Source organism: Labeo rohita, chromosome 5 (genome assembly GCF_022985175.1).
Source record: "Labeo rohita strain BAU-BD-2019 chromosome 5, IGBB_LRoh.1.0, whole genome shotgun sequence".
In the NCBI taxonomy this organism is placed as follows: Eukaryota; Metazoa; Chordata; class Actinopteri; order Cypriniformes; family Cyprinidae; genus Labeo; species Labeo rohita.
Genome location: NC_066873.1, coordinates 30,463,827 through 30,479,442, shown reverse-complemented (window position 1 = coordinate 30,479,442; position 15,616 = coordinate 30,463,827). Strand labels below are relative to the sequence as shown.

The 15,616-nt window shown below is 36.8% G+C and overlaps 1 protein-coding gene across 1 annotated transcript; it reads right to left on the bottom strand.

The window, feature by feature from the left end:
• Window positions 1-131: 131 nt before the first annotated feature.
• htra4 (HtrA serine peptidase 4) lies at window positions 132-13,284 on the bottom strand. Its single transcript, XM_051110452.1, has 9 exons — window positions 12,691-13,284; window positions 9,181-9,280; window positions 7,440-7,644; window positions 2,645-2,839; window positions 2,519-2,551; window positions 1,743-1,857; window positions 1,611-1,668; window positions 1,420-1,515; window positions 132-494 (listed from the first exon to the last, which is right to left on the bottom strand). Exons 1-9 carry the CDS (start codon window positions 13,115-13,117, stop codon window positions 326-328), a joined length of 1,398 nt encoding a protein of 465 aa, XP_050966409.1. The 5' UTR covers window positions 13,118-13,284; the 3' UTR covers window positions 132-325.
• Window positions 13,285-15,616: the final 2,332 nt, after the last annotated feature.

Genomic DNA, 15,616 nt, shown 5'->3' with positions numbered 1-15,616 from the left:
CCAAAAAATTTGTATGACCTGAAAGATTTTTCTGAAGAACAGCGGGCAGTTTAATTGTTCAGGATGTACAAGGGACTCATGAACATCTATCACTAAACAAAACAAACAAACAAAAAACACACACACACACACACACACACACACAGCTGTGGATCATTCAGGTAACAAAAAAGTATTAAGAATCAACTGTATGTAAAATTTTGAAAAGAGTCATTTTTATAAATTCAACTATTATTTTTTTTCTTGCGGACTATCTGTAAACGTCTTTTATGTGAATGGATAATATATTTTTTGGAGTTATGTGGACAAATAGCATCGGAAAGCTTTATAAGTCCACTTCGTCAGGAACCACTGTTAGTGTGATTTCTTCATTGGCACGTTGCACCACCAGTGAAAGAACTTCGTTTGACTGCACAGCCTGACTCACGTCCTCTGTAGAACTCACTGGTTGTCTGTTAATGCTGATTATCACATCTTGGTTGAGCAAGCCAGCGCTACAAAACAAATTGCAATATGTGAAATGCTTGTGATATTCTTTGTTATTCTACACAGTACATCTTGTATTGTGAGTGTTAATTGCAACAGCTAACCGATCAGGCTTTGGATCTTAACTGTCCCATTGATTTAGAAAAAAAAACACAATAGAGAGTCCAGGGCGTTTGTCCTTCAATTATTTGTAGTTTGTTCAAGTGGACAATGCACTTGAGTGAATCAAAATTCACTCAAAACTGAAAATTCTGTCAGCATTTAAAGATTGTCGGTGACCAAAAACTTCTGGTTCCCAGTGACTACCAATGTATTTTGTGCATAAAAAAATACAATAATTTAATGGGAACCAAACTTTCTGGTTACCAACATTCTTCATAATATCTTTTATTATCTTTCACAGAAAGAAACTCATGCAGGTTTGGAATGATATTGTAACTGATGACAAAATTAGGTTTCTAATGCCTTATTCACCTTATTTTTCCCATAAGAGTGGGCATGGCCATTTGTAAATTTTATGGGTCTGGCTTCCGGTCTCATTCGCGGCCAGCTATTTTTAGCTGTACAAAACAGCTTGTTCTGCTGCTTGATATTGCAAATTGGTGTGTCCTTTTACTGCACGTTGTTATTCTTGTTATTTCCCTAAAGCGGCTAATGACCCTAATGTCTCGCCCATAGGCTTACGTCTGCATTTAAGAATAAGGTGGATACAAAAACAAAATACCACAGGAGGACTGTCATCATAGGACAGATGTGCTACAAGAAAAATGTTTTCATTGCGCAAATATGTGGTATATAATGAGGATATATATCTTGATCTAACTGAAGGTTATGATGGTATGAAAGGAGCCTCTGGGTCTGGATGAGTGAAGAAAGATGTGTGGTTGGGGTTAATCGGGAGGAGTAAGAGGTGGTGTAGGCAAATCCCTTTACCTGAAGGCAGCCGTCCCTGGAATAACCTCATATACGTACACCCCTGAGCTCACATCTGGGAAGTTGCTCTCCTTCTCTTTGAGCTCCCTAATCAAACTAAAAACAAACATGATAATTAAAAAATATATTTATATTTAAATACATTTTTATATCTTGACAAAAGCATATTTGAAAAGAAGAGTCAAACTTACGCAGCTGAAAGTTGAAGCATTCGCACTCCCATATATCTCTTTTTAGTCAGCATTCTTCCTGAAATGTGAAAAAAAGCTACTTCATTAAATTACGTTTAAAACAACTGAACAGCTCAGAAGAAGTTTGCAAACCTTTTCTTTGTCTGTCATAAGAGTCCGCGAGGAACTGGCGTATGCGGTCGGAGGGAATGGCAAATGATATTCCTGGTGTGACCTTCAACGTGTTAATGCCAATGACATCCCCATCCTTGAAACCGCAAACAGGGAGCATAATATTGAAATGCACTGTACTAAATGAACAGCTACCTTGAGACACTCAAAGGACTTTGGTCACTGGGTTTGCTGATTTAATTGGACAGTAATAGGGAAGTAAAACGAAAGATGTTTGCATGTACATAGTTTATTAAAAATAAATAAATACATACCATTAGGCCAAATCAGCTCTAAATACAGCTTTTTGCTTACACTGTTGCATTGTTTGATTCCAGTTTTATGGTGCATCTGTGCAAGGCTTTTTACATATTTTCAAGATTCCATTGTGCACTATAAATGGAAATATTTTTATTGCAAAGCCTGATGCATGCTTGAGCCTGAGGCTCCTTCAAGGACACATGTTGTGTTTTCCTTTACAAAGATCAATAGAATAATATAAACCACTGCAGGTAATTTGCCCAGGGTATACTAAATTTCCAGATGGAAGCAGACGTAGAAACAGTATACGCTGCACAGTAAGGAACCATGAATACCAAAATTGAATGTTGCACATAAAAAACAAGAGTTATCACCTTGGGCGAAGTTTTCCGGAAGCAAATAGAGATAAACAAATCACTAGAAGCAGCTGAGAGTGAGAATTATGTTCAAAATATACTTAATGCTAAATAAGAGACAGGAGAATAAATGGTTCTTACCAAGTTTACAAGAGGTCCTCCTGAGTTTCCGTACTGTGAAAGAAAACATTGATATTATGTTCATGTACATGGATACACAGCTAAATTGTCTAGATTGATAATAGTGTCTTTATGTAGAGTGGTTACGTTTATAATGGCATCTGTTTGAATATACTCCATATCAGAGTTCTGCAGGCCAAGTTCATGACCTCCTCGGTGGGTAGTGCTGATGATACCGGTGGTCACTGTGTTCTGAAGGGAAAATGGGCTTCCCACGGCTACTACAAACTCTCCTGGCCTCAGGTCTGAAGAACGACCAAGTAAAAGCACAGGCAGGGGAGCCTGTATAAAAGAGAGAGACATACTATATTTCATTAATTTCCGTAAAACACATTTTGCCAGCTTGCCAGCAAATGTGACCTACTCCATTGTTTTATAAAGGCTGTTTATATAATTATTGTTTATATATAATATATATATTATAATATAATTAATTCTACTTTAAACCCATGTCTATATATAATAACTTGAATGGTGACACTCATAAAATCTTGAAGAAAGAGTTCCAATGTTTTCACTTTTTTGACAGAATTAGGAAATTTCAGCCAGTTTTTGTTAACTAAAAAGGATTAAAAATATTATAATATTACAGAAATATTTTTAAAAAATATATAATATTATGTGGCCTTGGCAACTAATTTAAAACAAATTTAAGCTGAAGTACTAAAATGACTAAAACTGAAATTAAATTGAAATGTAAAAAAACTAGCAAAATGGCAAAATCACATAATAAAATTACTAAAACTTAAATGAAAATGAAAATGTGATATATATATATATATATATATATATATATATATATATATATATATATATATATATATATATATATATATATATATATATATATATATATATATATATATATATATATATATATATATATATATATATATATATATATATATATATATATATATATATATATATATAAGTAATATTAATATCATATAATTTTGAATAGATATAATTTGTAATATATAATAAACATTTGTAAAAATAGTTATATCAAACATCTGTAATACTGCATATATTTAACAATATAGGCCTGTTTATGATTGTAGCGATATGCTAAAATTGCTAAAATGTCTTAAATTAACCTATTAACTCTCCTGAGGTAAATGTAACGTCATCTGACATGTTTCTTCATAAGTTGCTTGACGTCTTTCCGTAATTGAAACTCTGACTGAGCGATTACATGAGAGCCCTTCTGAAAGAAAAAAAAACCAGATAAAACCAGCCTAAGCTGGTTGGCTGGTCTTAGCTGGTTTAAGCTGGAAGTAGCTGGTTTTAGCTTGTCTCCCAGCCTGACCAACTAAGACCAGCCTGACCAGCTAAGGAAGTGGCTAAAATCCCTCTAAAACCAGCCTGCTGACCAGCTAAGACCAGGCTGGATGACTAACTAAAACCAGCCAACCAGCTTAGGCTGGTTTTAGCTGTTTTTTCAGCAGGGAGAAGATACATTTCAGTATGTTGGCTAAGTTGAATGGTTTCTTTTAACATTTAAAACACCTTCTGATGTTCATTCATCACTTTTTAGGCTGTAATAGGGTTGCCAGGTTTTCACAACAAAACCCGCTCAATTGCTAAACTGTAAAATACACTTTTTTGTTGGGGTTTCCCTGGTAAATTCACATTCCAGGGGCTAAATATAACGTTTTGGTGTTGCTTCAATGTGGACTTGGCAACAGTGGGATGTAAGTAGTTGCAAAGCTGTTGTTTGAAGTGATGTGATTACAGCAATCTGTCACGCCATATTAAAAAAAGTCAAAACGACTTTTATCATTTGGATTCCTTAATATCATGTACATAATTTGTTAGCGGGCACCTTTTTTTAGTCAAACTTTTACACTGACCAAAATTATAAACGCAACACTTTCGTTTTTGCCCCAATTTTTCATGAGCTGAACTCAAAGATCTAAGACTTTTTCTATGTATACAAAAGGCCTATGTCTCTCAAATATTGCTCACAAATCTGTCTAAATCTGTGTTAGTGAGCACTTCTCCTTTGCCGAGATAATCCATCCACCTCACAGGTGTGGCATATCAAGATGCTGATTAGATAGCATGATTACTGCACAGGTGTGCCTTAGGCTGGCCACAATAAAAGGCCACTCTAAAATGTGCAGTTTTATCACACAGCACAATGCCACAAGTTTTCAGGGAGCGTGCAATTGGCATGCTGACTGCAGGAATGTCCACTAGAGCTGTTGCCCGTGAATTGAATGTTCATTTCTCTACCATAAGCCATCTCCAAAAGCGTTTTTTAGAGAATTTGGCAGTACATCAAACCAGCCTCACAACCACAGACCTCCACATCCAGCATCTTCACCTCCAAGATCGTCTGAGACCAGCCAACAGCTGCTGCAACAATCAGTTTGCATATCCAATAAATTTCAGCACAAACTGTCAGAAACCATCTCAGGGAAGCTCATCTTCATGCTCGTTGTCCTCATCGGGGTCTCGACCTGACTGCAGTTCGTCGACGTAACCGACTTGAGTGGGCAAAGGCTCACATTCGATGGCATCTGGTACTTTGGAGAGGTGTTCTCTTCACAGATGAATCCCGGCTTTCACTGTACATCGCAAATGGCAGACAGCATGTATGGCGTCGTGTGGGTGAGCGGTTTACTGATGTCAACATTGTGGATCGAGTGGCCCATGGTGGCAGTGGGCTTATGGTATGGGCAGGCGTATGTTACACAGGTGCATTTTATTGATGGCATTTTGAATGCACAGAGATACCGTGACAAGATCCTGAGGCCCATTGTTGTGCCATTCATCCATGGCCATCACCTCGTGTTGCAGCATGATAATGCACAGCCCCATGTTGCAAGGATCCGTACACAATTCCTGGAAGCTGAAAACATCCCAGTTCTTGCATGGCCAGCATACTCACCGTACATGTCACCCATTGAGCATGTGTGGGATGCTCTGGATCTGCGTATACGACAGTGTGTTTCAGTTCCTGCCAATATCCAGCAACTTCGCACACCCACTGAAGAGGAGTGGACCAACATTCCACAGGCCACAATCAACAACCTGATCAATTCTATGTGAAGGAGATGTGTTGCACTGCGTGAGGCAAATGGTGGTCACACCAGATACTGACTGGTTTTCAGACCTCCCGGACCCCCCCAATACAGTAAAACTGCACATTTTAGAGTGGCCTTTTATTGTGGCCAGCCTAAGGCACACCTGTGCAGTAATCATGCTGTCTAATCAGCATCTTGATATGTGACACCTGTGAGGTGGATGGATTATCTCGGCAAAGGAAAAGTGCTCACTAACACAGATTTAGACAGATTTGTGAACAATATTTAGAGATAAATAGGCCTTTTGTGTACATAGAAAAGGTCTTAGATCTTTGAGTTCAGCTCATGAAAAATAGGGGGCAAAAACAAAAGTGTTGCGTTTATAATTTTGGTCAGTGTAATACTCATGGTTTTCCACAAACATCTCATCCTGATCTCCGACTCAAAATCATACAACTGCGACAATCTTTTTTCAGAGAAAAACAACTGGACTGTCTTTTGTGCTGTCACCTTTTTAGAACAGTCTAATAAGTTTTCTTGAAATGTTTGAAGCCAGCAGCCTGTCTGAGCCTGAGCCTGCCCCTGCCTGCCTGTACTCTGTAGGGTGCATTTTTATGACTTCAGGCTGATGCACCAGGCTTGATTACTGGGGCTTCTGGAGCAGGACGCCTTTACACTCTGTCCCAACCTTGACTCCGCAGGCTACTGCTGGGGGTCTGAGCACAGCAAAATAACAGATTGCCATCTGCCTCCCCAAGCACTTTTCTTCCACTTTTCTCCTCCTTTCTGAAACCACAGGCAGCCATACACAGTCTGGGACTGAATTAGAGTGATTACCAATCATTGTGGTACATGCTGTTGCTACGGTCTGGGTTATGGTGAGATGTTCTTGGTGTTGGCAGAGAATGCTGTTGATCAAAGCTAGACTTCACAGTTTTAAGAGTTAGGTGGTTCAAAATCAGTCTGATAGGAGATTGTTTTTTTTAACTGGGTGGGCTGTTTTGTATTTCTGTCAGGAGGTATTTCAGGCCTTTGTGCTGGACCTGTTTACGAAGTCAGACTGTCAGTGGCAAATAGACATGTTATCTCGCATGGTCACAAGCGCACAGCGAAAATAGGCGGAAAGTTGGAATTTGTAAGGCCAAGACGAATTTTCTCCTGAGAAAATCAGAAAACAAATTAACCATGTCAAGAAGCAGAATCTAATTTTTGGTGGCACAAGCCCTTGCTGACTCCAGAAACATCTGCTGGACTGCCTCACCAAGATTAATTTACTTCGAGCAGCTGTGCTGCTAGTCGCTGATGATAAACCAGTGGACCTGAGCTGTAAATTGCAGAAACAACATTTTTACCAAGCAACAAAAGGTATTTTGACCACTTTCTGGAGGCTAGCTTTTGTTACTGGTGTTAGATTTTGCTGCTGAACAATCATTTGGGTGGCTCGCCAATGTACTAGATTTCTCTAACGCATAAATAAGTAAGCTTGACCAAAGATGTGGTGTAGCAGATCTTCAGCAGTGATGTTACCATGTCTTCCTTCAAACAATCTTAACCCAAGGTGCTGTCTGTGAGACCAGACCTTTACAGCTGCTAACAAATGCAACACAAACAATACAATAAAATCCCATAGACAGCCAATGATACTGAAGACCTAATAGGCCTCTCCCATGGAAATCCCATTGACCTGATGCTGATCTTTTACAGACACAGTTTCAGTTGACTGCATTTGAGGCACAGTCACAATGGAATTACATCTCACTAAAGATAACAAACGTACACGTATCTTTCATTGGTTAACTAATTTATCCATATCACTGACCAGATGTTGGACATTTTGTCCTACTTACCTCTGAGTCAATCTTAATGAGAGCAATGTCTAATTTTTGGTCCACGTCTTTGATTGTGGCATCGTAGAGCATGCCGTTTTTCAGCTCCACTTTGATATGTTGCTTATTGGACAGTACATGTGCATTGGTGACGATCCACCCATCTTCTGACACTATAAACCCTGAACCACTGGACACAGGGACGTCTTGGTTGGAAAATGGTAGTCTGGAAGGAAGAACATTAGGGAAATAGTCTCTTGGTGTATGAGTTCATAAAAAATAGTTTATTGAGAGATTTCTAGGTTTTGAAGCGCAACACAGGCAAAATCCAACTTCTGTTCTGTACTAAAATAGCACTAAATATTTTTTAAAAGCACTGCTATTCAAACGTGTTTTTTTTTTTTTTTTGGAAAAAAACCTGAAAATTCAACCGTGCCATCACAGGAATACATTACAATAAATCAAAAAAATATTGAAATTGAAAACAGCTATTTTAATTATATTTTTACAATATTACTGTTTTACTGTATTTTTCATTAAATAAATGCAGCCTTGGTGTGCATTAGATACTTAAAACATAAGGACATATCTTACAGACCCCAAACCTATGAGTATATAACATAATTTTAAACATTGCTATGCATGGAAGCCAGTTTCCACCATGAATAAAAAATAAAAAAGTTAATTGCAACTTTTTATCTTACAATTCTGACTTTTTTTCTTGTAATTGCGAGTTTACATCTTGCAATTCTGACTTTTTTTTTCAAAATTCAAAAGTCAGAATTGACAGAATTCTGAGAGCATATCAGTCTTTTTTTCCCCCTCAAAACTGGACTTTATAACTCGCAATTGCGAGTTATACATCAGTTCTGAGAAAAAAGTCATAATTGTGAGAGATAAACTCACAATTGTGAGAAAAAAAGTTTTAAGATACAAATTCACAATTGCAAGTTTTTATACTGCAATTCTGACTTTATTTATCGCAATTGTGTTTATATCTCACAATTCTGAGAAAAAAAGTCTTTATTTCTCAGAATTGCTAGTTTATAATTTGCAATTGTGACTTTTTTCTCAGAATTGTAAGTTTAGTCAAAATTGACAGAATTCTGTCTTTTTTCCCCTCTGGATTTTATAACTCGCAATTGTGAATTTATATCTCACAATTCTAAAAAAAAAAAAGTCAGAACTGTGAGATGTAAACTCACAATTGCAAGAAAAAACAGAATTGCGAGTTTTTATCTTGCAACTCTGACTTTATTTCTCACAATCACGAGTTTATATCACAATTCTGAGAAAAAAGTCAGAATTTTAAGAAAAAGTCAAAATTGCAAGTTTTTATCTTTCAACTTTTATTTTTTTTTCGGAATTGTAAGTTTATATAAAAAAAGTCACAATTACTTTTTTTTTTATTCAGTGGCGGAAACAGGCTTTCATAGCTATGAAATGTAACACAACAACTGTTTATTGTAAATGTTTAGTTAGTGTTTTTCCTCACATAATTATATAATATTTAATTTATGCAAAATGCAATAACAGTTCTCTCGTAACACACAAGAATTCCAATCTGAACAGCATGTGTTTACATACTTATTCTACTCTCATTTTTGAACCTCTGTTTAAACAAGCAAGCAAAAACTATTATATTGTCATAATTTAATCACATATGGAGAGTTCATTCTGTGCCAGCTAAGTATACCAAGCATTATAACCAGCATGTCACTCTGTGCTCAGCATCTAAACAACCAAGACCATCTGTCCTTACCTACTAAACAGTTCTAGATGGACCACTGCAGGGGCAATCTTATCCACCACATCTGCTATGAAGTTAAACTTGTAGCGCATGCTACTTGGATTCCGAGAGCCTATGAGAACAAAGGGAACAGACAAAAGCGGCACAAATTACATTAGAAAGTAATACTTGCCTGTTTTTAAATAGAGACCTAGCCAAAAACATCTGCACGAAACAGAACTTGACAACTTTGCAAGACTAAAATCTAAAATGCATTACCAATGTCACAGTGTAGCTCTTCAGCATGTTGCACATCAACAATAGTAACATGTGGGCAGAAGCTATGAGTAAACCAAACAGCCCTGTGGAGTTACTTTCTTCACCTTGCTACCTGAAGGCACTGGGGAAAACTTGTCACACAGTCTCTGCATAAATTGATGTTACATGCTTATCTCCAAGTCTGTGGCAGCTGACAGCAGCCGTGCTCCTCTGAGAGAAAGTCAGGGTCCCGACATTACATGTACAGGTTTCCCTGGGGTGAACCACAACAGGTAAACACAAAAAATATTTCTATGACAAATCATGATGGACCAAAGATGCAGTACCATACAGACCTGTCCTAATAAATTTAGACGTCATTGTTTAAATCATCTTCTTTCTTACTTTTTTGCCATAGAAACCTATACCGAATCAGCTGATGCTACATATATGCAAATTTGCACTGGATGTGGACACAAAGTACCAGATAAAGTTATGCAATCCACATAGCATGTTAGAACTTGAAGAAATCATTGTTCCCTTGACTATTTTTGCATGCTGAGTCCACTTTCAGAGCTGAATTGCTTGTGACATTGTGTTTTCCAGCCCTTTGGGGACCCCTGAATTTGGCAAGGCATAGCTGACAGAACATGCCACATGGTTTTCATAGATGGATCATATATCCCAAGGCATAACTGTCAAAACAGAATAAATTTGAACCTCTTGGCCAGAAGCCAGAGAACATTTGTATGCACGAAAGAAGGGTTTACACCTGCATATAGATATTTTCAATCAATAGTTGCATTATATGTGACCCTGGACCACATAACCAGTCTTTAGTCGCACAGGTTTATTTGTAGCAATAGCCAATAATACACTGTATAGGTCTAAATTATTGATTTTTCTTTTATGCCAAAAATCATTAGGATATTAAGTAAAGATCATGTTCCATGAAGATATTTTGTAAATTTCCTACAATAAATATATCAAAACATAATTTTTGATTAATAATATGCATTGCTAAGAACTTGGTTTGGACACCTCGGTCAAATATTGTCCTATCCTAACAAACCAAACATTAATGAAATTAATAAAGCTTACTTATTTGGCTTTTAGATGTATAAATCTCAATTTTTAAAAATACTGACTCTTATGACTGGTTTTGTTGTCCAGGGTCACATATGTTTTTTTTTTTCTAATAATGTGTAATTATAATGTGTGTAAGATAAAATTACATTTTTACAGTCAAAGTTGTTTTTTCCATACAGTGAAAATTAAAAGTGACCATGGCTATCAAGCAAGAGTTTCAAGGCACGATTTTCAGGGAATAACTTAAATTTAAGCTTCTTCTTTTACAGCTATCATATTGAATACAGTGCATGAGTCAAGTCCCCATCCACATTTACTGTCTAGAAGAAAACATCTCAGAGATTCTCCATGAAGGAATAAAAGTCATATGGTTTTAGATGACATGAGGGTGAGTAAATGAGAGCAGAAATTTTGTTTTTGGGTGAACAATCCCTTTAAAAAGCAGGCTTTATTCTATATACTTCTTGCCTTGTCACTGTTCTCATATCAGCTGGAATGATTCTGGTGTCAGTAGGATTGTGGGATTGTGTAGAACTCAAACATTGATCATTGCCGCTAGCACCACCTTCATATAGAAAACAATAAAAATGGTTTCTCAGTGCAGGGCTATTTGTACAAACACTGTAAGGGGACCATTTGACACAAACATTTGTGTGTCAAATCATATCTCAGGCTGTGAGAATGAGAAAAGAACACAATATGATGACTTACATTAGTGCTACAAATGTAGAACTGGCGGAAATCACCCCACAGGTATTATGGCACGATAAAAAGAAGGCATTTAAAAATGTCAATAACAATCTTGGACTAATACAGTAATATTTTTGTTAGCTATAGCAATATCATTCCAAGGTTTCAGTTCATTTACAATCAACATGTTACAGCGATACTGATGCTCAAAAGGTGCTCCATGATTTGGCTTGTAACAACAAATGACAAAGACAGGGTTGACAACTCCTCTGCTTTTACAATATGCAAAACTGCTGAATGCCAGCACTGACGTGCTGAAAGGAATGCTATCAACGTTCCCTTGACATTGAAATAGATTTGAAACGCTGCACATCTTTTACTGCAGAGGTGTGTGGCTTAAAGTCATAAATCTATTATCACATAAATGCCTCTTCTTACTTTTTTATAAGGGAATTGGGTTGAATTTTGCATGAAGCTGCGAAGTCAAGCTGTACTCACTCATATCTAATATGATATGCCCCTTCAATGACTTTTTGATTTTCACCTCAGTATTGCTAAAGCAACTGTAGTATTTCAATGATATCTGTGCTAAACATGAGATATGCGAAATATGCAAAAATCTGGTTAAAATAGGACACTCCTGTAAAGCAGCAACCTAAAATATTCCTGTGTTGTGAAGATTTGTGACTTAAAAACTTTCCACCAGGATGGAAAGAACTGGCTTTTGTTAAATAAAATGCTGAGAATTTAAATTAGAAACTGAGATCAAAGTTAATTAATGTGCAATCAACCCTGCTGAAAAAAAAACCCCAAAACAATAGAAACCATCACAGAATTTGTAATGGTTTTACTGGTTATAATGGAAATTGTACTGGTTTTAATAAATTGTAATGGCCCCTGTTGGTCTCTACAGGTAATTGGTCACCTTCTATTGGTGGCTTATTAAAACCTAAATCATAATGGAATGTCCCAAAACACATTTTTAATAGTTTTAATAGTTAATAGCTGATGGTTTGTAATGTTTGGTATTTGTAGAGGAAACCATTAGAATTTCTGTGATGGTTTTTTTTTTTTTTTTTTTTTTTTTCATCAGGGAAAATAAACACGATGATGACGACATAATTACTGCATAACAGAAATCACTTGAATACATGATTATGCAAATACATTAGTACTGTATTATTGGTATAAAATATATAAATATACGTTACTTATCGTAAACAGGTTTACACTGTAGCCTACATATAATTTTCTTTTAAAAAGAAAATTATTTTAAAACTAATTCGGCAAAAACGTTATGTGTATGAGTTGTTTTACAAACATTATTCTGTCAGTTCGTCAAATTACATTTGCTACACTTTAAATAGCCTACAATTTTGTCGTACGCTACAAGGGAAAAAAAAAAACAGCTACACCATTTAGATAGTGATACACTTCTGTCAAGTTGGAGCCAAATGAGTTGGTGTGATGTGTTATGAACACCAAAACAAACAGTTTTTTCCTCACCGGTCTCGCAGGGGCCTCTCTGGATGAAAATGACAGCAGGTATGCCGCTCATCTCAGCCCGTCTGTTCTCAGCTTTCAGTCGACAGATACTGGGGTAAGTTCTCCCATCGCTGCCGCACGCTGGCTCATGGGAGTCGCACACACACGTGCCGCGCGCGCTGGTGCGATATTCACAGGTCATCCCCTGACCGCAGACTTCATGCTCGCGCTCGCCACAACACTCCCCCTCTCCCGCCGCACACACCGCGCAGCAGTCACATCTGTCCTTCACCACGCCGAAATAACAGGACTCTAGAGCGGATGAGCAGCGGGACAGGTCGCACACATTCGGGCATATAGTTTCTCTCGTCCGTAGGTCACGCGCCTGCAACACAGAGGCCATGAGAACACAGGCCAGCAGTCTCCACATGATAACCAATACTCTCATGAATCAATGTTCAGTAAGTACGAATGGAATTCGAGATTTTAGTAAACTTCGCTTTGACAAAATCAACAGATGTCCCCTTGCTCAACTCCGCGGTGAAAATGTTCAAGTTTAAAAAAACGAATTGCATATTGCTTAACTGTCATATATAATGATGCTCAAGTTGTGGCTCGTTGTACGTACACCTCTTTATGAACAGACAACGTGCTGGAACGCAGCTCTTCTGCGTTTGGGTACAGTTTGGGGTCTTCAGGAGAGGAATTAAGGGAGGAGCTCAAAGTTCACCTCACTCTGTGCCTGTTAGTCCAACAACTAATAGCAGATCATCACAATGAAGCCATAATGATAAATGCAATCTATTAATGTTCTTAAGAAAAATCCATCTATCTATCTATCTATCTATGTATCTATCTATCTATCTATCTATCTATCTATCTATCTATCTATCTATCTATCTATCTATCTCCACACAAGCTGCATTTAATCAGTCAATACAGTAAAATAGTAAAATTGATTTTAATTATTATTACAGTTATTACTCACGTATTGTATACTTGTATAATATCCAATACGTTTCTAGTAATTGTGCAGTTAATTCTCATTTGTCCTCTTCCCAAATTTGTCACTACCAAAACACTGCAATATATAATTTTGCTTACATCTACATTGTACATATATATTTTTTGCTGTTTTATTAAAATGTTTTCAGAGGTAATTCAATAACAATTACATTTTTAACAGTATTTCAAGTGCAATTTGAAGATTTGTTGCCTATTCTGAATTCGATTTTTCTTTTTAAAAGGCAAAACGTTGATCATACTGATTTCAAAGTAAAGGATTCATTAATTCGAATATACATTGAATCAAAAACTATCATAAAATCTTAGCTGATAATTCAGAATGCTTTATTTTTGACAAAACATCCCATGTAATGCTTTGGTAGCAACCACATCACATTACAAAATTTTAGCATGCATTCTAAAACACTACTAAACATACTAAAATACAGAATATTTGCATAACCGTACTAAATTTTGTTTATTTCCCTCAAATCTGAGGATTATGTGTTCCCTTTTGTCACTAGTGACAAATTTATGGAATAAAACCCAAAAAAATCAGTGATGTCACTACCGAAACTCCACCAAATGTTTCGGTCGTGACTTTTTTGGTAGTGACAATTTTTGATACTTTTGAACCTAGCTCAAAGATGCTAATCAGTACATGGTTACCTAGCACAGTTCTGAACAGTGGTACACATATAAAAACTAAATGTTTGCGAATAACTCCCCAAAAAATGGTGTTCTGTAGTGATGTTCCTTAAAGGGGTCATTGGATGCTAAGTTCACTTTTTCATGTTGTTTGAACATTAATGTGTGTTGGCAGTGTATGTACAAATCTACTCTATAATGATAAAAATCCATGCAGTGGTTTTTAATTAATCTGTAAAAATAATATCCCCTTTTTCAAATCGAGCCATTCTCAGATGCCTGTCGTTGTGGCGTCACACCGACAGAGGCCACTCTCACGATAGTTGATTGACATGAGCATCTTACCTTAGACCAGCTGTCACAGTCTAGTAACTTTCCTTGTTTTGATGCCAGAGCAGGGATGTAAGTTAGACAAGAATATCTCCGATTGAGCGACTGAGGTGTTGTGTTGCTGGATGTAATAATGAACATAGTGGTCGTCATTTACTCCCGACATCTGAGCCGCTGAAGATGCAGTAGATTACGTTTGTTTGTGAATGGAATGCGCCTCACGATCTACATATATCCGTCTATGTTTACACAAATCATTCATGATCCAGCTTCACTTACAGCAGAAGTGTGTATAAGCGTTTTTTTATGAATCTTTGCGATTGCCTTTCCTTATAACGTGGTAGTTAGGAAGTTTAGCGACTAAATGCAGCTAAAGTAAACTGGCTCGTCACTCCACAGAGAGAAAAGAGGGGCGGGGTGAGCAGAGCTCATTTGCATTTAAAGGAACAACCCCTTAGAATGAGATGATTTTTGCAGAGCTGATTTTGACAAGGTAAAAAGGGTGTTGTTTTACAAAACCATTGAGAATTTTTAATCAAAGTATATTAGAGACTTTTCATTAAGACCCTAAAGAATCATATCAACTTGTGGAAAATGAGCATCCGATGACCCCTTTAAATTTTCTGTGATGGCAAAGCTGAATTTTCAGCAGTTATTACTTCAGTTTTCAGTGTCACATGATCCCTCAGAAATCATTCTAACATGCTGATTTGGTGCTCAAGAAACATTTCAATTTTAAATTTTGTTGTGCTGCTTAATATCTAAGTTTTGTGGAAACTCTAATACATTTATTAAAAATGTTTTTATATATTCAGTGTGTTCTTGTTATACACACATACATAAATTGTGCATTTTTTTTAAACAAAAAGTAAGCAAGCAGTGTCTAACTTGAAAAGTGATTGTGTAATACCACCGCATACATGCAAATGATTCAGACATATGGCTGTGCTTGTTTCGTCCTTCT